The sequence below is a fragment of the Podarcis melisellensis genome, assembly GCF_964234715.1.
Source record: "Podarcis melisellensis genome assembly, chromosome: 3".
Classification (NCBI taxonomy): domain Eukaryota; kingdom Metazoa; phylum Chordata; class Lepidosauria; order Squamata; family Lacertidae; genus Podarcis; species Podarcis melisellensis.
This window is the reverse complement of record NC_138530.1, coordinates 71,575,446-71,599,601: the sequence shown is the minus strand read 5'-3', so window position 1 is coordinate 71,599,601 and position 24,156 is coordinate 71,575,446. Positions and strand designations below refer to the sequence as shown.

Sequence of the window (24,156 nt, the reverse complement as noted above, 5' to 3'; positions counted from 1 at the left end):
GTCAGGACAGGCCCCCTTCCAATTGAGCTTCTGGCACCTACTGAATACTCTTTTATTCTAGCAGGCATTTTATTTCAGCAGTCTGATTTTATACTGATTTTATACCTTTTCTCTGTTGTATTTCTTGTACACCCCATAGTGACCATTGTAGTTAAGCAATATATGTAGTTAAGCAATATAGAACTTTTAAAAACAAAAAGTAAGTAGCTAAAGCAACAGTCTAACACTATTACTTTGTATTTACTTCTTTTTTCTTTAAGCAAAGCTGTTGTAATGCAAGATATAATTCTCAAAAAAAACCCCCTATATTAGGAATTGGCCATTAGATCAGACATCCCCTCCACAGTTGCATACAACCTTTCCCCACAGCTTCAGTCATGAGCAATGCTATGAGGATTACCTCTTAATACTGAACTGATATTTTCAGTACATGTTCTGTTACCCAAATATTTCTGTTTAGCACAAGTATTGACTCCCCTCTCAGCATGCATGCAATTAAGATTTTCTTTCCCTTCCATCCACTCTCTACAGTGTGTATCACTGTTGTTCTGTCTTCTGTCTTGGAGACTTTTTTGGAGTACTTTTTTTGTTGGCGCTGCTTACAAGTTTGCCATCTTGAATAACTTTGTGTCACCTATAAACTAGTCCTCCTCCCTGCTCAACTTTAACTCCAGATCCCTTATAAATACTCTTCTTGCAAAAAAAAAAAAAAAAAGGAGCTGTTGGATTTGGACTGTTAACGATGTAAAATGCAATCTCCACAATTTTCTACTCTGTTCTTAAGTATTCTAATGCAGATCACCATTTTTGTTTCCTTATTTCTTTGTTCTTTCCTTGTTCAGTGTTTGAATATTAAGTAATTTTGAATAATTAAGTATATTGAATAATGGTAAGCAAGCATTTTGAAAACAAGTCCTTAAAAAACAGACAGGCTAGAAAACAACCCTAATTTTGTCTTGTATTTTTGCAGCACAATTTACTACAGTAGTTGCAGCTAACTATTACTGAAACAGTTTCAGAACATCTGAAACCTTGTTGCAAATGTCCACCAAATTAACATTTTGGGGCACAGTTTAATTTGGCTCTAAATTAAATCTTCAAGTGGTTTAGTTGTAATAGTTAGCTTGTGTGGCTTGCTGAATATACTGATTTTTAAAAGGCAAAGAAACTTGACAAACTGATGAGGAAAATACTTATCTGTAATGCAGTTTTTATTTGAAACGCAGTCTAGAAATTGCTCAGCTCCACGTGAGATCAAAAAATTTGAACTTTAATTTGTTTCAGCTCTAGTGTTACATTAAAAAAATTGTAAAAGCAATAACTAAATGTGTACATTTGTGAAATATGATGATGAATATCTATGCAATCACATAAACTGATGAGACCTGTCTCACTACCAGTTTTTTCTGCTTAGAATAACATGCATATGTAAAAATAATTCTCTCCAGTTGCTTAGCAAATGATGTAGTGGGTTGAAAATCTAAATACAACTATTTTCAGCATGCTTGATTGTTTTTATATAAGTGATAGATATCAAAGAGCTACTTGAGGTGAGATCAAAGGCTTTTACTAATGGTTCTATGCTTGTTTTCTTTGTACAGCAAACTCCCCAGTTTCAAAAGTTGTTTTCCATGCAAGTTCTGTTCAAGAAATGTTATTTTAAAGCCACACTGGGCACAATAAACCAGTTAGCTAATTCTTTGGATGCTAGCTTATTTATCTTTAATTTTCGAATAGATTTGCCTGACTGACCACTATTAGTACTTCTAAGAATACCAGGTTATATAATGTTACATTAGATAGACTATATATTGATGCATTTAAAACATCCTGCCGTCCTGTTCCAAAAACTTGGTTGCTTCTTCCAAAGCCATAAATATGGGAATTGCATATAATGCTGGCCAGAAATATCACCATTACTGAATCTCTCCATCTTAGGAAATATAGATGGAACCTTGATCAATTTAGTGGTTGCTATATCCCCCACCTTATTTCATATATATATATATATATATATATATATATATATATATATATATATACACACACATACATACATACATTTGGCACATATGGGGTGAGATGAAGAAGTGCAATTCATATGCAGATGCCTGCTCCTATGCACTGATATCTCCTATGTGATCAAAACCCTGTATCCATTATTGTGGTTTTTTTTAAAAAAACAGATAACCCATGTGATTCTCATGGCTGCAAATAGCCACACTGATGTAATTGTGTACGGTATTTGATTTCTACACACACACACACACACACACACACACACACACTAGCTGAAAAGATAGACAAGTATAAATTTACATTTAAAACATCTGCATTTTTCTAATAGCATTTTGTTTTACAGACTATGGACATTTGCCATAGTTTTATTTTGTGGAGTTTTGTTGTTGTGTGTGTTGAAGTGGTTCTTGTTGCTGCAGATATGTACTAGTTTGCAATTTTTATTTCTAAATGCTTTGAAATGTGGTTATTGGTATGTGTTTAATAAAATACTAGCTGCAGGGACTAAAGCTAAAGTGCAGTTTGATCTCTATGAGTCAACTAGCCAATAAAATATTTTGATAATCAGAAACATCTGCAACATGAATTTTGAGTTGCAGACACAATAGTGCTAGACACTGGTGACCATTTATGAGGTTTCTGTTTTGAGAGGAATTTTTAGATCACCATCCTCACCACTATTACTTCAGAAAGGCTAATTGTATGACAATTGTACTCCCAGGTACAGATCTAAGCAACCATGAGAAAATACCAGCATCATAAAACTAAAAATAAATTCAGATTAGTTGAAGTCCTTTTCCTGAAGACTTGTCTTGGACAGAAAATTAGTATACATCTAACATTTCCCAAGTAACATTGACACAAACTGTAAGACAAAGCTGTAAAGATTGGGTACAGGAAGTCCTCAGAAATGCAAGTTGGGTGAGTTAGGAAGCAAGGTTCACATGTTTATTGAAATAACTGTTTTAATTTAAAGTGTTAATTCCTTTTCTAGTTGAACATAATGGGAACTTTAACATTTTAAAAACAAACAAGCCTAAACATTATTTTCCGGGATATTATTAGGTGTATATGTTATCATCCAACCTTATATCCTTTCCCCTAAAATCCTTGCAGCATGCCTGAGAAGAGGTATATTGGGCTTACTGGATGATGATGCCCAAAGTCATCTATTTAATCTGGACTCTGCCCAAACCCAACAGTCAATTCATTGCATTGTGCTTGCTCTTAACTGATAGGACACCATCTGCTATCAAAGTTTGTTTTTTCATATATTTTCATTGTAAGTCAAAACTAAGCCAGACTCAACTTACTGCAAATGACAGAGTACCTGATAAATATGTGTTGTACATTGTGTCTGTTTCATTATTTAACTTTTATCAGAGCAAAATAAAGCATAATGAATAATTTTCTTTATTTTCAGTTGTTTACGAGACATAAACCCCCAAAAGGCCTTTATGTCTATGGAGATGTTGGTAAGTTTATCAGAAGTATATCCAAATGTTTACCCATATAATATTTGCATATGTTTTCAAATAATACCTAGTCATTGAAAAATGTTAATTCTGTTGATGGTAATGGGACTAAATAGATCAAAGTGTTTTTGCCTTGAGCTGCTAAAATGTGTATTTCTTTATCCTTAAGTAGAAGACAGATATATCTATTGGCAAACATCGAAGAAGAAACAGTTAAACCCATATTAATTTGGTTCCTTTTGCAATGCATTAAATTTAAGGTTTAGCTATTGGTTCAAACAACTTCCAGATTCAGTTGCAGTGTACCTCTGAAGGCTTGGTACTGGGTTGCATACAGTGTAGTCAGCCAGCTGACCTGATGCCCTGCTTATGTGGGCTTCCCAGAAGCATCTGTCTGGCCACGATTGGAAACAGGGTGCTTGGTAGATGGACCCTTGGTCTGATTAAACAAGGCTGCATTTGTAGTTGATACATAAAAATTGAAAATAAGAAGAGAGGCATCACATTTATTCATAATGTGTGCTGCTGAAAGTATTTCAAATGGAAGCAATAATTACAGTTGCTGGTTCTGATATTATATTTAGTTCAGATTCTGATAATACAAGCAATTCCATCCACATAAGTCTTGTTTCCCAAAGATAATGATTTTGTACTGTTCAGATCACGATTATGATTTCATTAGCTCGATGCTAATGAACAGTCATTACTGTAATCAGTACATAGTGTTTTAAATTAACAACCTGTTGGGTATGTGTGTTTTTATTTGAAGGCACAGGGAAGACAATGGTGATGGACATATTTTATTCTCATATAGAAGTAGAAAGAAAAAAGAGAGTCCATTTTCATGGCTTCATGTTAGATGTGCACAAAAGTAAGTTTAAATCTCTTTGATGTGGTACAGTATGGTATGGATATGTCCCATGTTCATAACACTGTCTGCCTCTTAATGTCTTGTCATCCTCCTCCTGAATCCTTTTGCTGTGACAGAAGGGAGAGCTATTATCTGAAAATAGAGAAGGGATTTTTATAGGTTGTTTCTGGGGGACCTCTGATCTTTCACTTTGAATAAAGTTATCCCAAAATGCTCTTTTCCCTTAGAAATTGCTGTGGGTAAATTACTGCAAGACTTGAGTATGTAGACTTCACTTTTTCTGTGACATCAGCAGGCAGTAGACCAGTTGTGTTACATCATATTTATTTGCATGATTACAGATTTCTGGTTTTAACTAAAAAGCAGATCCTGTCTTCTGCATTCCTGTTACATTCATATTCAGTGATAGAAATATACATGAAAATGAGTAAAAGCCGTTTTAGTAAAAAAAGGGGGGAGGAAGAGTGAGAAACAGATAAATCGTTTCTGTTTCTCACTCAAGTAAACATTATGGAATTGAGATGTTTGGACATCAAATTAGGAATATGGGAAAAGGCCATCAAATGAGAGTGAGTGATTTCCTTATGCAACCAACCACGGACATCTTCCTATTCATATATAAGGTAGACTAAAATATCTCGTTGCTGTTTACACATTGCTGTGATGTCCTACATTCTACAAATATTATTATTTCAGTGCTCGTTGCCCCACAGAAATGTTAAAAGTATCAATAGATAGATACATCATTCTGTCCCTAGGTCTGTGCTTGAGGAGGTGTTCCCACAACCATAAGAAGATGATAGTTCATCTCTCTAGTAATTTGTTGTCTGCAAGTTTAGTAATGCTTTGTGTAACAGGGGGCATGTTAAATGGGATAAGAAATTTGATTTCTCCACAGTGCACCTTCTTCAGGACCTGTAGTTGAAGTATTTAGTTATTTTGAGTCAAAACATGAAATATGGGTTCATTGTACTTTGGCACGCAGACCTCTTCCACCTCCCATCCCAGTAATGTTTAGTCCTTAATGTTCCCTGACTTTATGTGAGGTTTCTTCACAGTTTCTTTATATCCTTTCCTGCTTCTCTGTTTACTTACACTTGTTCTATTCACTTGCCTATTCACACTAAGCCGTGGTTTGCCTTAATATTACATGTGAGCCAACTCACCATAGTTGTACAGGCATTCATATTTCTGTGACTGACTCAGCTAACTGAAACCATTTCCTGAGATGTAGTTTTCAACAATCAAGGCTACATTCCTGCCTCCATGCCCACACCATTTTGTAAACCTATGAAGCTTTATCTCATTACTATTTTCCAGTACTTTGTGGTTACCTCACCCCCCTCAATGGTATAACTTCCACACAGAAGTGCTCTTTTTCTTTTTGCGATTTGGTAATTTAAATTCTCATCCAGGGTCTAGAAAAAAGCAATACTGAATAAAAATAAAATAAACCTCCAAAAAGTTGAATAGACAACTTTTAAAATGTATTTTTAAATTCACTTTTGACTTAATTGTTATATCGCTTGTTTTACTAATGGGTAAGCATGATGCTATATTTAGGCTTACTTAGACCAAAAATTAGTTTTTGCTTATTGTCTGTGCACTGTCTTCTCTTCAGGAATACATCGCCTTAAACAGACCCTGCCAAAACGGAAACCTGGATTAATGGCTAAATCATATGACCCAATAGCCCCAGTAGCTGCTGAAATAAGTGAGGAGGCTTGTCTCTTGTGCTTTGATGAATTTCAGGTAATAATACATTAGACCAGAAGTGCATTAATTTCCTTTCTGGGAAATAAGTTTAAACTGGCAAAACATTTTTCAGCTTAGCCATTTGAAGACTTTGCTGATACGAACTAGTCTAATTGCATGGTATCCTGGTTGTTCCACTAAGATATTTTGCTGGCTTTATATATCATGTGCTATTGGAAGTGTACTGTAGAACATTTCCCCCTTCCAACTTCTACCAGAGCCTGTAGCTGTGGGCTGCCCTGTTCTAGATCTAAAGTTGTACTATAGATGTTCACATGGCCTAAAGCCACAGCTTCAAGTAGATGTATAGGTGATAGACTCATCCTCTTTGTCCACTATGTTCATGTAGAAGGCAAGTTGCAGTGAATTCACTTTTTCTTTAGCATGTGGAGAACTAGCTTTTTTTTTACCACAGCTGATTCACCTTCTAACTGCTCCCATCAAATATGATATATCTGTATTATACTGTTTATCAACACCTTTACTGTAACTGTAACACAGTGGCTGTGGTACTTTAGCCAGCCACACTTTTATAAGTAAAAGTTACAAGATATTATTTATTTATTTATTATAAACTATAAGTGTAAAATAAGGTAAACACTGTCAGTAGTTAACTGTTTCCTTAAGACTTGTATTTGCTTTAATAAAGTTACAGTATCTTTAATTGACATTTACAAAGGTTTACCTAAGGCTGGCTGGTAAAGTGTAATTCCTAACCTTATTTCCTTTGAAATACCAGTACCTGGTAGTGACTGGGGAAGAGGGACTAAGGTGGTTGCATACAGTAGTGGCAAGTGCATTTTGTGCACCCTTTGTTAAACCTTCCCACACACCAATTCTTCCTTAAGAATGCACCCCAGCACCTGTGACAGACAGTACACCAGCCTAGGTTCAATTCTGTTGGCTCTGCCAGATTATGTGCTTTATGTCATACACTTGTTTAAATGTAAATATGTGTTTAATTTAAAAAAATACCTTATTTAACTGTTTCAGAGTTCTGACCCAGAGCTCCCATTGTCTGGTGCAGAAAACTGTGTCCTGCTTGCTGTCTTCTCCACCAGGGAGCACTTAATGGATTCTGCTGTCCTGAACAGTTACTGGGATAGCTTCTTGACTTAGCTAGGAGCTAAATGGCATCTTAAACCTAGGTTATGGGCACAACAACAGAATGTCTTGGCATACTTTTCTTTATAAGAAGACTACAAAGCTGAAAATAAATGAACTGCAGCTAAAATATTATGTTAATTTTTCACATGGTCTAGTCCTTCCCTTCCCACCCTCCTAATATTCTTAAGAGGGCCTCTTCTCCATTCTAGGAGAGTAACTGGAAGTGGCGAGGCAGGAAAAGGTCCTCCTTTCCTTCCACTCTGCAGTTTTAATCTGAAATCTTAGGTGCAGTACTGCGCCCAGAGCTCAGAAACTTCTCACGCTAATTAAATTTCCTGTTGCAAAATGTGCATGGAGCAATAAGAGTTTCTAACGCTGCTTATATATCCACAGTCTGGTCCCCCTTCAAGCAGTGGCGTAGCGTGGGGGGTGCAGGGGGGCCGGCCGCACCGGGCGCAACATCTGGGGGTTAGGGTTAGGGGGCGCAAATCCACAGGTTAGGGGGTGCAAATTACTTGCCTTGCCCCGGGTGCTGACAACCCACGCTATGCCACTGCCTTCAAGTCCTACGTGGGTTAGAACCAAATAATCTACCCTTGAGGTTGGGGCATCTACCCTTGCAGGCCTGAGTGGCTTTCCTCCCCTACAGCACTTCTTCCTTCTTGACTCATTTTTATATGGGCTACTTTGGCTAATGGAATTTCACCAATACAGTGGTACCTCTGGTTATGTACTTAATTCGTTCCGGAGGTCCGTTCTTAACCTGAAACTGTTCTTAACCTGAAGCACCACTTTAGCTAATGGGGCCTCCTGCTGCCGCTGTGCTGCTGCTGCACGATTGCTGTTCTCATCCTGAAGCAAAGTTCTTAACCCGAGGTAATATTTCTGGGTTAGCGGAGTCTGTAACCTGAAGCATATGTAACCTGAAGCATATGTAACCTGAAGCATATGTAACCCGAGGTACCACTGTACCTTGTTTCCATTCTCAGCCAGTCATTCTCCCCTCCCAGCCCCTTACCTTCTGCCTAATTGCTTCTCTGCAGTTGAAACCATAAGCCAGCCAAGGTGCAAGCCCCCCCCCCTCTTCCAGCTATCTGGATGACATGCCACTAACCAAAGAGAGGAAGAGGAGAGATCCATTCACATTCCTCTGATGTCCATAAGGGGTGGCAGGTGACCTTGAGCCCCCATCCTCCAATTCTTACTCTCTCCCTGTTCCGTCCTCAGAGCCAGCTTGGGGAAAGCCTCCCATTCTGCTTTGTCCCCAGAGCCATCTGCCTCCAGCTGCCACTAGGCACAGCTATGCCCGGTTCATCTTTGACTTGCATCTAAAGCTGTTTCTCCACAAGTTGCTGCAGCAGGCGCTTTGGCTGCCTCAGTCACCATCTAACCCTGTCACCCACAAGAAGCGGGGGGTGGGGGGGTGGACCAATGGAGTTGGAAAGCAGGGGTGGGTGACCCAGCCATCCTTCCTCTGCACCCAGCAGACAGATACAGAGGGCCTTGAGTGCACTAGCCGGTATGGCATTTGCCAGATGGACAGTCAGGGCCTGCATAGCCCTTTTGCATTATGAAGCCCACACAGGGTTGAGAATCCTGTTTTTGACCTTGTAAAGTTTCATCTTGCACTACCTTGGGAGTGAGCTGAAATCTGCACTGATCAGTGTACTGATCCTCTGGATGCCCTGAATAGCATAGTCAGTGTGGATGCTGTTTCTGGCCAGCACAATCACTTAATAATGTAGATTACTCTCTTTGTCACAGGACAAAACAAAGAAATGAAGCTGTGGATGCAATTCTGAACTGAGCTGCTTTCTCCACTCCTGCATTCAATAGGGCATTTTATTCCACTGCAATAGTCAGTTGCTTCATTCAGCAGAGTTTTGTCCTACAAACAGTGCCTTCAGAGACCTCTTCATGCTATAATACTTGAAACAAGATTATCCGGAGTTTCCTTTAGACAAAAGTACATCTACAAAGTTGTAATCCAAATTTGTTCCAGTTTTATAGTTCAAGAAGCCCAGAATCAGAGCTGTCCACATTGTTGTGTGGAATCTTGCCACTTCCCTTTTGCAATACCCCAGTATTTTTTCTCTTTGGCATGTGAAAATTCACAGCTGGGTTAATAGTAATCAAGGTGGCACAAGGCAATCAAGTGTGTTTGTTTCCTGACAGGTGATAAATCTGTTGAAGAGTTCATCATTAAAATACTTGTAGTCCCATTGTGTCCCTGTTATATCCAGCAACTGAGCTGCAGACCATTTGTAAATGACCAGTGGAGAATAGGGAATATGATAAATGGCATGAATCAGCCAAAGACAAATTATACCAGTCTAGCCTAATTTCCTCCTTTGATAGGAAACTGGCATAGCAGACTATGGAGATGTAGTGTATATAATATACCTTGACTTTAAGGCCTTGGATACTGTTAAATGGGTGAGTGAGGTAAGTGTTGGCTCCAGAGCCATTAGCTGAATGATCATAGAGTATGTGTATTAATGGGCTGCCATCAAGATGAAGTACAGTGAGATACAATTTTAATGGGTTAGATAGTTGGCCACTAGACGTGTGGATGATGATGGTAGCTTTGAATATCATATGCTACAACAATAGCTTTCTCCACTGGAAAAAGGGAGCATGGAAAGAATACCCTTGTGAAGGTAATTTTAGAAGCAAGATATTATCCACTGTGTACTTCTGAAGAAGAAAAAATGAAATGGCAACCAAGATACATTATCGGATAAGATACCACTTCCCCCTCAAAAGAGCTCTGTGGTCACGATGATTTCCATTTGCCAATTGATACTTGAAATATGAGGAAATGATTTCACCAGAGTTACCCAGTGTCAGGGAGTTGAATCTCAGCATGGGCTGCTGGACCCAAATGTCTTCTAGCATTCACTTTCTCTGCTGCTAAAACTGTTTGAAGAAAAGCACCTATAAAGTTGCTTTCTATAGGTAACTGATAGAAAGGATTTGAAAAAAAGTTAGAAGCTAATGTTTCTATAAAACATTTCTATATTGTTGTGCCCTGGGCAGTAACTTTAGATTGAGTTATTCCTTTTTCTTTCATTCCTCCAAGTGACAGCCTTGACACTGAAATAATAACAGCTGGGTAATGCATCTCCTCTTGTTCAAGGGGACAACAGCAGATCAAGAGCAGCCCTCATGTCGTACTGATTTTGCTCTCCAGCAGCCATAGTTGTTATATGTACAAATATCAGGCCAGGGACACGTGCCTGGGTTGGAGACTAAACTGGGCTTATAGAGTGAAGCAGTAGTGCAAATAGAGGATGGTTGGAATGGTGGATGTGAGGTATATCACCTGAGGCAAGCCACAAAATGGCACTCCCCTGCCAAGGAAGGCAGGGTGAGTGAAGATCTACATCGGGAACAAGGGTGGTAGGAGACCAGCAGCACCTATTTGTCCAGGGGCCACAGCTGAAGTGGCATGGAGGGGGCTGCCAAGGATAAGGCAGATCCAACCTTCTAGGAGCTCACCACAGCCGTTGCTGCTGCTGCTGCTGCTGCCTTGGCAGGAGTGGGTGATGCATTCCTTGGAGGCCGGATCTGCTGTCCCTGTGGATCCTGCTACCTGAGGTGGCCACTCACTTTGCCTCATGGTTGGGCTAGCCCTGTGCCTGGGTTTCTGTCAGATGTGTAGTCCTGAGGCATGTACTATTTTTCAATGACTGCCACCATAATAGTCACTGCATAAGGTGCTGCGATTTCTAGCCGGTTCTGGTCTTTAACCTCAGGCAAGCTTCTGTGGCGTTCATTTCAGAATGGCCTTACTGCTTACCAGTGGCGGAGCTTCATGCTCCGCCACCAGGGTGCGGAGAGCAGGTGGGGGCAGGGCTGGCGCACGTCCCAGGGTTGGGGTGCACCGCCTGCAGGGGCATGGCGCGCATCCTGGGGGCGTGGTGTGGTGTGCCCCCAGCAGAGGCATGATGCGCGTCACGGGCAGAGGGGGCAGCTGCGATGGCACCCTACTGGGATCGTGCTGCCAGGGGCGGTGCGCTTCCCTCGCACTCCTCTTCCTCTGCCAGTGCTGCTCACTAGTAACTAGGTGACCATTTTTATGACTGTGTCTGATACCCAACAAAATCTTCCTGAAGATTCTTAAGTCCATGGATTTCAGTGGGTCTACTTCAAGTACGACATTGTTGAATTCTCATCCAGTGTGTTCTTTTCAACTGTGTGTTTCTTGGGTATGTACTAAGTCACATGGCTTTCTGGCTTGTATTACATTCCTGGCCTGTGTGTTCATACCCTTTTCTACTACTTGTTGTGACTTGATGGACTTGTGTTCTCTGCTTTGAAGGAGTGGGATGCTGTTCAATTGATTGGTCAAATGTAATCAGAAACATTAAAAAGTGCTTGATTAATTGATTGGTCAACTTTTCAAGATGTCATATTTGTAAACTTAAAACAAAAAGAGAGTGTCAAGGTAATTACAGTAACCTCCTCGTATAAAACAATATGTCTAAATTCTAAATTATTGTATTCAGTTATTATTTATAAAAATTGAAACTGTTTGTAAATATGTAACTATTTGAGCTAACCCTGGGTCTTGAAATACATTCTGCTGTACAGTGGACCCTCAAGATACAGATTTAATTCCTTTCCAGGGGTCCGTGCACACCCTTAAAATATCGTAAGAAGAGGTGCCGCTTCTGCGCACGGCACAATAGAGCGCTTCTGCACTTGTGTGCATGGCGAAACCTGGAAGTATACACTTCTAGGTTTGCCGAGTTCACAACCCAAAAATTATGTTACCCGAAGGTAACATAACCCAAGGGTTCACTGTATTTACTACATCGACAGTGTTCAAGAGATGGAAGAACCACTTTGGCTTTCACTTCAAATCACAGGATTGATTAAAGCAGTTACAGATTTTGTTCCAAATGAAATTAAGCACACACGGTAACTATAAAATACAGAAGTTAGCTTCTGTCATTGCTATAGCATGTAGGTTGATTGTCATTGCCCAGATTCTGTTGCATTAGTGCACATTGGGATGTGCTGCTAAAATAAATACCGGTACTATTTTTCATCCTGCATCCAGTGAATGCTCTTTTTATATTGCATCTGTCTTCTTCCTTAGTCTTATGTCATCCTCATAAATCCCAACCAGAAATGAAAAGGCTCTTCAGAAACATAGTCTGAAGTCATTAATGGTAAGGGGGGTGGGGATAGAATGCTAACTGTATGGAAGACAGAAAAATTGAGAAGCACTGTGTGATGTTATCAATATCTCATGTGTTTGGTAAAAATCAATATGCTTTATGCAATGCTTATAGTCCGGAAAAGCTGTTGAAAACATGTAATAAAAAAACTTAAGCTCTTATTTTTGAGCTAACACTAATTACTGCTTATACATGCTTATGTTCTTCATTCATTATAAGAAACTGTACCAATCAGAGGATAACTGAGCTTCAAGCACTTACACACATACATTATGATTTTTTTTCAACTTAAGAGAAAAGAAAGCAACTCTAGGTCATAAAAATCTTTTCTCTTAAATGCTAATGAAATTTCTCCATTCTCTCCATTAGCAGATCCCTCTTATTGGTAATTTGTATCCTTTTCTTTTGTTCCCATTTATAATGAATGCTGGGCACAGAAAGAACCTGGGCTTTGAGAATGCTTTCACTTTTGTCTTCTCTTCCAAAGCTACACAGGATCAAAAGGACATAAATTGGCACCCAAGTACACAGAATGACTCTTGCTTTTTTAATTATGTAGCTTTTAAAAAAATTAATGTATTTTGGTAGGCAAATAGATTCAAATTCTGAAACATCAAAACACCATCTGAGAAGGCCTCTTTGCATTTCCTCTGGTCATAAATATTTTGCAGCTTAATGTGCCAGAGTGTTATGCCTTGTCAAAGTCTCCCTGTTGTAAACCTAGATTGTCCTATTGCATGACGCCTTCCACTTCAATTTCCAAACTAGAAGAAAGGTGTGTATTTCTTCCTCTTTTCCTTTGTGTTGCCTTCTGCATATTCCAATGGTCCATGAAGCTGGTTTTTGTTGTTTAAAAACCTGTTTAGTTCTCTTTTTCTTTCTTTATTCCTAGCCCCAAAGATCCTAATTTCTCTCCTGGTTATATGTCAGGATTGATTGTGTTTGCATGTGCAGCCACCCCATTCACAGTATTGCAGGGCCCCCCCCCCCACCGCCCAGTCCTGCAGCCGTGAGTCAATTGGTTCAGACAGAGCCTCTTCCAAAACTAGCTCTTAATGTGTCACAAGTGCCTTTTAAAGAAGCATAGAAGGGTACTATGGGCAAAGGCAGCTGAGCTGTTTGCTCTGATTTCAGATGTATTACAGCTACTTTGTTCAAAAACTCAGCTCTGCCTTAAACCATTTTCAGCTGGCCTTTCTCATACCTGCTTCTGCATTTGTTCTCTTTCTCCATGGTAAGTTTGTGTTTAATTTAAATTCAGTGTATAATAAAGTTAGTATTTTGAGCCCAACTGTAATAATTTGATGAACAATAAGCAAGAAAGTGAAAACGTTCAGACAAAAGTTTCTTTTCATTATTAATTGCTGCCCTCATTTTTATTGAGACAACGAGTTAGTGAGTGTGTATGTGTGTGTCTATGAAGGGAGAGAGTGATTTGTGTCTGTGAAGGTTAGAAGAGGCTGACTGTGCTGGAACTGACTGCAGTGCCTTTTTGATTATTCATGGACAGTAATAGAAGGCACTTAAAAAGAACAATGAAATTGCTTATTTTTTGTGATGGGCCATCTGTTGAATTGTTTTGTGCAACAATTGCACAATAGTATCTATGTCATATCATTCTATTTTCAACAGCAGCTGATTATGTATACTTGGCTACTTGTCCTTTTTTCCAAAAGTTCCATGACCATTTAAAGTCACCTTTGTGATCCTTTGCTGGAAAGGTAATAGAAGTGTAAAGCAGCTGGTGTGTATTTTCTTCCTTGATCTTCTGAGGGTTGTGTGTGTGTGTGTTGGTCCAAATTAATTAGGCCTCTTAAATGTTTGGATCTATTTTTCTGTGTTTCCCACCTGTAGTTTTAGAATGGAAGTTAACACAGAATTGTTCCAGCAGTTTGTTAAAAAATGATGGGGCTCTGTAATAAAGAACCGACATATTGTTGCACATTCACTGCTTATTAATTATTCCCTCCTTTTCTGCTGCAAGTGGTAATTAGAATCTTCTGTCATTTAACCAACAAGCCTCTTTTGTGACTACAAAAAACCAGTTGCAGATCAGTTAATGGAGCAAGTCAAAATCAGCCTCTCATGATGGCGGTGTTGTCTTCCGCAGGTCACAGACATTGCTGATGCCATGATTCTCAAGCAGCTCTTTGAAAACCTGTTTCAAAATGGTGTTGTTGTTGTAGCAACATCCAACAGGCCACCAGAAGGTAAAACCAAACAATATGTTACTATTGGTGTTTTCACCGGAAAGGAATAGATGCCTTGATAAGGTAGCATTACATGTATTCATTTGCTAAGTAAGATCAATCTCTTGTGTTGTTTCTATTGTAATTTTTTAAGGTTCTATGCTGTGCCCTAAATGGCACACTTCCTTGGCTTCTGTTCAAATATATGGAAGCGAGGAATATAGTCATGCTAAGGAAACTGCATGGTGTATAGGAGGTAGGAACTCTGAGCAGGAGAGTTACAGTCATGAACTTCTGTGAACGAAACTCTTCTTATGTGAATGGAAGTGTCTTCAGTTCATGGAACAATTGTTGTCGCACTGAAAAGCCAATGGTCCTTTCATGCTAGAAGATGGAAAGTGGAAGGAGGAAAAAGGTGAGGGGAAAGGGTGATCAGCATTATGCATTTATGACTGGCCCCTGGGTAATTATTTATAGGATTGGTAATATTGCTGATCATCAGGGAGAATGAGCTGAGAAAAATGGATGCTCACGTAAATATGATGTAGTATTCAGAGCGTCAGACTAGATCCAAGGAGAATGGGTTCAAATCTCCACTTAAGTCATGAAGCTCAGAATGGCCATGGACCAGTCATTTTTTTCTCTGCCTAACCTACCTTACAGGGTGGTGAGTGGGGGAGAACAATGTACATTGTCCTGAGCTCTGTGAAGAAAGACAAGGATAAGCATACAATGTAATAATAATTGCATGATAAAATAGACAAATGATAGTGATATATTCTCTGGCATAAGGCCCAAGATTAATGAGACCTGCTCCAAAACAATCAGGTGTACCTGTAGCAAGAAATGCAATAAATAATTGGAATAAGAAACTAAGAAAATGACTGGCTGCTACAAGAAAGAACATGAATATATTTAAAGTTTCTCAACAAATGTTGAATGAAATTGCAAATTAATGTGGAAACATGTTTAATAAACTTAAAACTGAAAATGAAACTTCACATATCTTTGTTGCTAAGTAAACATCTAAAAGGAACAAAAACTTTTCTTTAATCACTTTATATTTTGATTGTTTCTTAAAAACTAGTAGGGAACAAAAAAAATCTACTAGCTGTACTATTACAGAGACATAATCTGTAATCAGCCATTTGTGTGTGAGAGGAGTGGTTTATGGTAAGTACTGCAAATATGATATTGCAGATAAAAACTGCATATTTACTCAGTACTGTTATTTTCTGCAATCTAGTGTAGTTATGTTTGTTTCTCAAGAATTTCTGAAAAACATATATGTATTTACTAATACTACCATTGCTGGTTCCGTGTGGATAATATGGTAAGATCCTTAGTAGACTTTCACAGACTTCATTCAATTCTTAAATGAAACAGCAGGTTCAGCTGGCTTCTCACATCAATAAATGACTGGTGAGGAAGTGTTCTCCTTGGCCTATTACCAGATACTCAACACTGCAATACAAGTGAACAGAGCAGGAACTGGGAACTCCCTAATAAACAGAAGTTGGGTCTCTGGCCAGTGTCTACCCAGATAGTGATAAGAAGCATGGAGATCTAGCAAGGTGGGCCCAATTCATGACTTCCTATCTTCAAACAGTATCCTGTCCATCAGCTAATTGTTTGGAATAAACCACCTAGAGATGAGTTTTTGTGTTTGACTGACAGCTTTATGATTTCCTCTGGGAGCCAGCTTCCTCCAAGGTTATTGGAAAGGTCTGATAGCCTCCATTAGTTATGTTTTGCCTGTTTCAAGTTGAATAGTTTATTACACTTTCTAGTTTGCTCCATCTCAAAATCTTGGAAATAATCATAAGCTAATCCAGTTTTTTAAAATACATAATTTTTAAAACCCAGAAGACATATTCCATGGTAACCTTGCCTGCTGTATTACTGGTTTATGCATAGTTTTCAAAAATGAGTACAAAAAGGGGGAAGTGATTGGCCACATTTCTATGAATGAAGTTCAGACGTTAGGTGTTTTATGTCTTCAGAAGATTCTATATTCAAAGAACATCTTTATTGGGTGTAGAAGTTGTGAAGGGGTTCTGAAAGAGGATATGTTCTCTTGATTGAACCTGTACTGCTAAGAGTTCTAAACACCTACACACCAAATTATGCTCATAAGTAGTAGGAAGTCAGGCTAGGAGGCTCATTGGCATGATGAGCTTCCACAGACTGCCTCTGGCTAGAGGCATAATATTAATTTCAGTGCCACCTAAAATTTCTGTATATCAGCAAATGCAACAATACATAAGGTGCATTATAGTAAGTCTAGCTCTGATTCTGCAAAGGCATGATTTCGGCAGCCTGGAAAAAGGAGCCAGCCTTACCAAATGGCATTGGTGAAAAATCATTTGTGGACACTGCCAGCAACACTCTTGGGTGAACAGGAAAGACTGAACCCCTGGGATGGTAGGAGTTCTTGTCTCCTAATAAGCAGAACCATACAATGGTGATCTCACAGATATTTGTCCAGAACCCCATCATTAATACTGTAATGCAATGATGGGAAACTTTGTTCAATTCAATGGCCACAATTCCGTGTAGCGGCCATGTATCAGTGGTGGGTGTGGCTAGAAACACCACTTGCCATCCTTCATCAAGGCAAGCAATAACTGTCATCATAATTCAAAGACACTTTCAAGCTAGTTAAGATTACTAGAGGAAAGGACATAGAAGGACCAATGAGGGGTTCAACCTTGGGCAGAATCCTGGGGACCAGATGGAGACACTGGAGGGTTTCATTTGGCCCCTGGGCCTGAGGTTTCTTACTCCTGCCTTAATTATAATGCTGAAGCTCATTAAAAAATGCCATAGCATCTGCAGAGTCTTGTTGCTATTTAGGCAGATTTAAACCAGGCATAGGCAAACTCAGCCCTCCAGATGTTTTGGGACTACAACTCACATCATGCCTGACCACTGGTCCTGTTAGCTAAGGATGATGGGAGTTGTAGTCCCAAAACATCTGGATGGCCGAGGTTGCCTATGCCTGGATTTAAACCAATACCTCTAGCATAGTCTTCATGTAGTATGTGACTGACAAAATTGAGAAGTTCATAGAAATGAGAAAAACAATGCTGTAATTTCAGGTACCAGTTTCTGCCTATGAAACTTTAAAAAGCTTAGACCTGTGGTTCACAGACTTTCCACTCCCAGTCCTACGGACTACTTGAAAATTGCTGAGGATCTTTCTACTTGTTCTTACAGTTGTAATGCACTGAGCCAGATGTTGTATGCTTTTTAATTGATTTTTACTGTTTATTTTACTTATTACATATTGTAATAAGCAACCACCTTAATGAAGCTCGCAAATTTCAGTTTGAGAACCTTGTCTTATACCCAGCACAACATCAGTGTTAGGCTGCCATATGTCCAAGAGGGATTTCTGAAATGTGGCGCTTTGTCCTGTATCTTAGGCAAGTCAATCTAAAAAGCTCAACAATTTTGAGGTCTTCCTAAAAATAAAAATAAGCAACCCTGTCTTCGTGCTAGGATTAACAATCATGGCATGCTCTGCCTCTCAGAAATTCAATTAATGAGTGTGCAGCTCTTCTGGAAACATCATAAGGCTCAATTGTTTTGGCTGGTTGTCAGGAACTGAAGCTAAGCTTCCAGAGGAGTAGGGATTTAAATGGAATTTAATCTGATAAAATCATCCTCAGCTTTATTGGAATTGTCCCGATACTGGTTAAGCACTGTCATAGTCCCAACAAAGCCAACTGGACCATGATAGTTTCCATGTCATACAATATCATTTGCTGATATTGCATGACATGGAAACTATCATGGTCCAGTTGGCTTTGTTGGGACTATGACAGTGCTTAACCATTATACAAAACAAGCATTGAGTTCACAGTCCTTTATAAATAGTCTGAAGTATGACTGTATATGCTTGAAACGGAAACCCTTACTAAAGATAGTCTTCAGGCTAACCCATATCCTTGGCCAGAGTAAAGGTAATCCTGAAGTTTATTCAGGATTTAATTTTCTTATGCTTACCTCTAGACAGCAGTTTTGTTGCTCCAAATACGCATTATAGCAGTGTTTCCCAACCGGTGTTCCGCGGCACACTAGTGTGCCGCGAGACGTTGCCTGGTGTGCCGTGGGAGTCACTAAGGCTTGTGCGGGCAGACACGTCTCTGGCCGCAGGCGTGTTTTGTGTGTGCGCTCGTGGGGACGCCGGAGCCGCCTTGCTTGTGGGTCGGGAGCTCCGTCGGAAGAGCGCACTCCTCGGTGTCTCTCTCTCTCTCTCTCTGCCTCCGCCCCGCGGAAAGCCTCTGCCTAACTTGGGTCTCCTCGCTGGCGCTGGCCACACACACTCACTCCGAAGTAGGACACGGCGCCATCTCCCCCCCCCCCCCCGTCGAACTGCAAAGGAGAGAAGAGGCTGGGCTGGGAAGCGGAGGAGCCCTCTGGATCCGCGCGAGGAGGAGGAGGAGGAGAACGCAATCTGCACGGACGCTTAGAAAACAAAACAAAAAAATATGGGGGGGGACATGCTCGTTCTTAAGCTGGGCGGGGGAGTGTCTGTGGATCGCGGCGCCCGCCCGCAGGAATCTCTGCGCGCGGTGCATAATTCATGGGCAGAAGGTTACCTATTCCTTCCCGGGCGGCGGGAGCAGCAGAGCGAGCGAGAGAGAGAGAGAGAAGCAGGGAAGCGCCTCCACCCACGCTTGGGCTCCGATCACGGGAACGGACGGGGTGGGGGGATGGACGGTGGCGCTTAGCCGCCTCGGAGCCAAAGGGGGCAGTCGCCCGCCCGCCTGCCTCCCTCAGCCGTGCGTGCATGCGTGATGACTGCCAGCTTCCAGGGGCTGCCGTTTTGTCACTGGTGTCACTGACGCGGGAGGGGGAGAGGCGCGCCGTTTAGACGGGCAAAACGGCCAGGAAAAGGAGGTTTGCACAAGCATTACGGAAGTTGCACCCAAGGTGATTGCGGGGCGGGGTGTAGTTTGAAGGACGATCTTGCTTTTGGGGGCCCAGGAATTTCCCATCTGCTTGCTGTTGGCGGGAAGGGGGGGGCTTTTTGGAATCAGCCAGTCATTTTAAAGTGCTTCCCGACAGAGACAATTTTTGGGTCGGGAGGAAGGGGGGGCTGTGGCCCAGGTTGCGCACTGAATAAAGTATTTTATAATTTTTCATATTTCTGTTTACTTACTATTTCATAATAAAGTAATTATAAAATACTTTCTTTGTGTTTATTTGATTCCTATTAAAGAGAGTTACTTTATATATAGTCAATATAGGCACAGAGTTAATTTTTTAAACATTTTCTAATGGTGGTGTGCCTCGAGATTTTTTTCATGAAACAAGTGTGCCTTTGCCCAAAAAAGGTTGGGAAACACTGCATTATAGCACATCCAAAGGGAATGTGTGTGCTGTCTTGGGCAAATGCATTTTTACAAACCTTTCCTCTGAGATACCTTCACACTTGCTGCAGAAGACCAACTCTGCTGACTGCACGCCTTGCATTGGATCCTATCAGCTTTGCTGGCTAGTGGATTATCACTCTGAGAATCCACAGTGTGGATCGGGCATGCATTGACACAGTGCTTCCTGTTCCTGCAGCTGGCAATAGTTTGATTAAGCGTAAACTGATGATTCCTTCAGGAGGCCCAAAGTGTGCTACACATTATATTATTTCAATGGGATGTGGGCGAAATAAGTTTGTATTATCCTGAAAGCTCAGCTTTCTCTGCTGCAGAGCAGTTTTGTTGGAATGCTGTTATCAGCAGATTACTTGCAGACAAAACCATTCTTTCTCCTCCCCTACTCCTCAGTTTTGATGTGATCCATGGTATCTGCATTTTGCCAAATGAGTTAGAATCATATGCTGAGATATTCTGGGTCAGTTTCAGTTATTTATTTGTGTCCAATCTTCCTGAATCACAGATACTATAAAATACAACAAATGAGAATACATCTATTCATCATGGCGATAAATGCATTTGCTTGGGACAGTGAACTCCATTGTTTTAAATGGAACTTACTGTCAAGCACGTTTTATTATTATTATTATTATTATTATTATTATTATTATTATTATTATTACCCTGTCTTTTCCCCTGATGGGACTTAAGGAAGCTTGCAGATAAAAACAAGAACAGCTAAAACATAGAAAATAACATACATTAAAAACAATTAAACACTGATAGTTAAAACTATATACATATTAAAGATATGTTTAAAACTGCAATATAATACATTTATTTATGATTGTTGCAAGAGTGGGCCCTTCCAGATGTATCATTATAGATGCTGTGTTCTGAAGTTTTTTGGAGCAAAACTGTAGTGGGCTGTCTACACCAGCAATCATGTGTTGCTGATTATAGCTGTTACTTTTTTCCATCCACACCAGTGACAGGATGTGATCAGATTGAGAAAAATTTTGTGCCTGTAATCACACTCCTTCCATTCCCTTGTTCCACTGAGCAGTAAATGTCAGAGTTATGAGCATGTGCACAGGCTACTGATAGCCCTTTCGTGTGTTTTGCCTTTTTCAGGGTGGGGGGGAAGGGTATGATAAATTGCACAAAACACATGCATGCATGCATGCATGCATGCATGCATACATACATGTTTTCACATGTTTTATCATAGATTCAAATCAGATTTTCTGGGGATGTTCTATTTCCTCCCGTTTTTCTTATTTAGAGTGTAATGCAGTCAAATTTATTTTTAAAATGATGTTTTTTGTCTCTTATACATTAGAGTTTAAGTATATTTTAAAAAGCAGATACTGAAATGTTAATCACTGTATTGTGTAGCTTTACTGTTTATGATTTATAAAGTTAACCTCTCCAAAGCAATGAGATACATTTCAACTATGTGGTTAATTTAATTAAGTAAGAAGAATATATTAATTACTTTTAAATACAGTTTAATTTTAAAAAAACATTGCAGCCAAATATTTAAATTTAAATTATTTTCTTTTTTCCTTCCTTATTTCTTGATTTGGTAGAACAGAGGTAGAGAGCCTGTTTTAGGGTTCCCATATTTCAAACAGTGGGGAAAAGTTTTTTGGCCAAAGTTGTTGAGCTTTTGGGGGATAAAAAAATGCTGGATTTCCCTGGACACTGCTGCCAACTTCAATATTCTGGATATGCCTGGGAAAATCCAGGCGTATGACAATCCTAGCTGTGTTGAACTCAACCATACTGTTCAACTCTAATTCCCATTGGCACAGCCAACATAGCTGATGGGAATTTAGTCCACAGTGCTAGGAAGACCAAAGGTTCCTTCTCCCTAATGTAGAACTTGTATTTGTAAGTAAGACCAAAAGACAATCCTGTCAGACGTATGTGGCGAGGATAATATCCATGTGTTCTCTTTCAGATCTCTATAAAAATGGGCTCCAAAGAGTGAACTTCGTGCCATTCATTGCTGTTCTTAAGGTAAAGGAAGATGTGCTCGATAAGGGATCTTGCTAGCTTACTGATAAGCATCTTTATTGCAAAACTGTTTTGTTCATATTTCTGGGAGTAATTTTCTTTAACCTTCTGGGATTAACTCAATTAGGGGAGGCAGAAGTTAAGATTTCATTTGTAATATTTTTGAATCTTGAGGCTCTACTTTTTCAACATAAAAGGAAACATTATCAGAACAGAATGAAATTTTTACTTCTCAGCTTTTTTCCACATGTAGTATTTATGAAGATAGAAAAAATCCCGAGCCAGGTCTAGGAGAGCACTATCCATTATTACCTGTTACTATTCTACTCTTTTCAAAAATACAAATGACTACAAGGTTCATTTTTCCTATGATTATTTATTTGTTATCTTTTTAAAATTCTTCACTACTTTTCAGAATACAATATTTCCAATGGTGGCTTACAACCTTTAAAATAATTTAAAAGCATATAAAATATAAACATTATAATCACAGTCATAGTTTCCTGCTTGGCAGGGGGTTGGACTTGATGGCCCTTGTGGTCTCTTCCAACTCTATGATTCTATGATTCTATAATAGCAGTAAAAACATTTCAGATCAATGCATTATAGTAATCACCCATGCCAGATACCAAAATCAATATTTTTTAAAAAATGAAATTGCTATTGTGTCATGGGTTTCACAAATTCAGGTTTCCCTGCTTTTAGGTTCAAAGAGAAAGGGAAATTATATTAGCATTTGGATTTCTATCTTAATCTTACATGAAGAAGGGCTCATTGATGCATGGTTTGGCTGTGGGTTACCAACTTTTATGAACCACTTTCTAATTTTTCTATGGGAGTCCAATACAAACTCAATTTGGACTCCTGGAGATTGCACTGCAACTGCACTTGCAGCCATTTTCTGATTGCTTAAATCCTTCTATGATAACCTAGAATTTCATTACTTTGATCAACATTTTAATTGTATAGGGAAGGGTTCTTTTTCATTTTATTAGTCTATAAACGTCTAAATACACATATTTCAGAAGCAAGTCCCATTGATATTAATAGAACTTACTCTCAGGTAAGTGAAAATAAGGCTGCAGCCTGCATCTCTCCCTTAAACTGTCTTTTAAAAGTCTTCTACGTGGCCCAAAAATGCCAATGTAATATCAGTATGACATGAAAGAAGTGAATTTTTTAAAAATAGTGTGGAGAGCCTTCTATAGGTAGAAGCAAAGACATTCACTGTGGAAGTGATAAATCCACAAAGCCTGCTTAGATACTAAAGGTGCAATCCACGACCATTTAAGCCTGAGTTGAGTCTGGGTTATTTTACTTAGGTTTCCTCCTTCTATGAGTGGGATTCCAAGTAGCCAGCTCCTGATCCTTAGAAATCAACACAATAAACCTGATTTTGTGCAAACAACTGTGTTTAGTATTCTCTTATAGAACAGCCATTAGCATTTATGCAGTGATAAAACTGTATGTACATTGGGAATAAGTCCTTTTATTTGAACTCAGTGGTACTTGCTTCTGAGTAAACATGTATAAAATTGGACCTTTTGATTATTTCCTATTCTTCCATCGGCTTTCACCTCACTAAATAATAATATTTATTTTTTGTCAAAAAGCCACTATTAATGTTTGGAAGAAGATTCAACTTTATACTACTATTAGGTCTGAAAACTACTACCAGCAGATTCAGAGCGATCTTGTGACAGGGGGTGGGATTCTAGCACTGGTTCGGAGATATAAAATGTCTTTGATTATGTGTTCTGCCTTTGTAAAGCCACCTGTGTTAGAAGCACACAGATCTGTGAATTGACAATTTCTTTTTAAAATAAAAAAGTCATCTTGGTGATTAAATTGATTTGTCAGTTAGTTCCATTCTAATGCTGTGATAGTCCAGTAGCTTTCAGTATGCTGAATGGTTAAAACTTGCTTTTGTGGCCAGTGTCAGCACCCTGACCTCTGCTGAGCTGTCACCTGAGTCAGAATTGCTGGGATTAAGTCTTTGATATTGTGATGTCTTCACTTATCAATTGACTTTTTCATTACTGAAGACGTTAGGCCTTTTGTTTCCCTTCTTAGTAAGTACCCAAGCAAGTCTTAAATAGAAGACTCTTTCTTTCCCAACCTGTGGAAGTTGTAGGCTCTGCTTTTCTC

General features: G+C 39.4%; 1 protein-coding gene across 2 annotated transcripts in view; it reads left to right on the top strand.

Annotated features, from left to right (window-relative positions):
• AFG1L (AFG1 like ATPase) overlaps positions 1-24,156 on the top strand; it is a 58,387-nt gene that overhangs the window by 4,290 nt on the left and 29,941 nt on the right. For both annotated transcript variants that reach the window (XM_081904650.1, XM_081904651.1), the window contains exons 3-7: positions 3,443-3,494; positions 4,264-4,365; positions 5,987-6,117; positions 14,527-14,626; positions 21,953-22,011. In XM_081904650.1, coding sequence (XP_081760776.1) covers positions 3,443-3,494; positions 4,264-4,365; positions 5,987-6,117; positions 14,527-14,626; positions 21,953-22,011 — 444 coding nt within the window. The remainder of the gene's footprint in view (positions 1-3,442; positions 3,495-4,263; positions 4,366-5,986; positions 6,118-14,526; positions 14,627-21,952; positions 22,012-24,156) is intronic.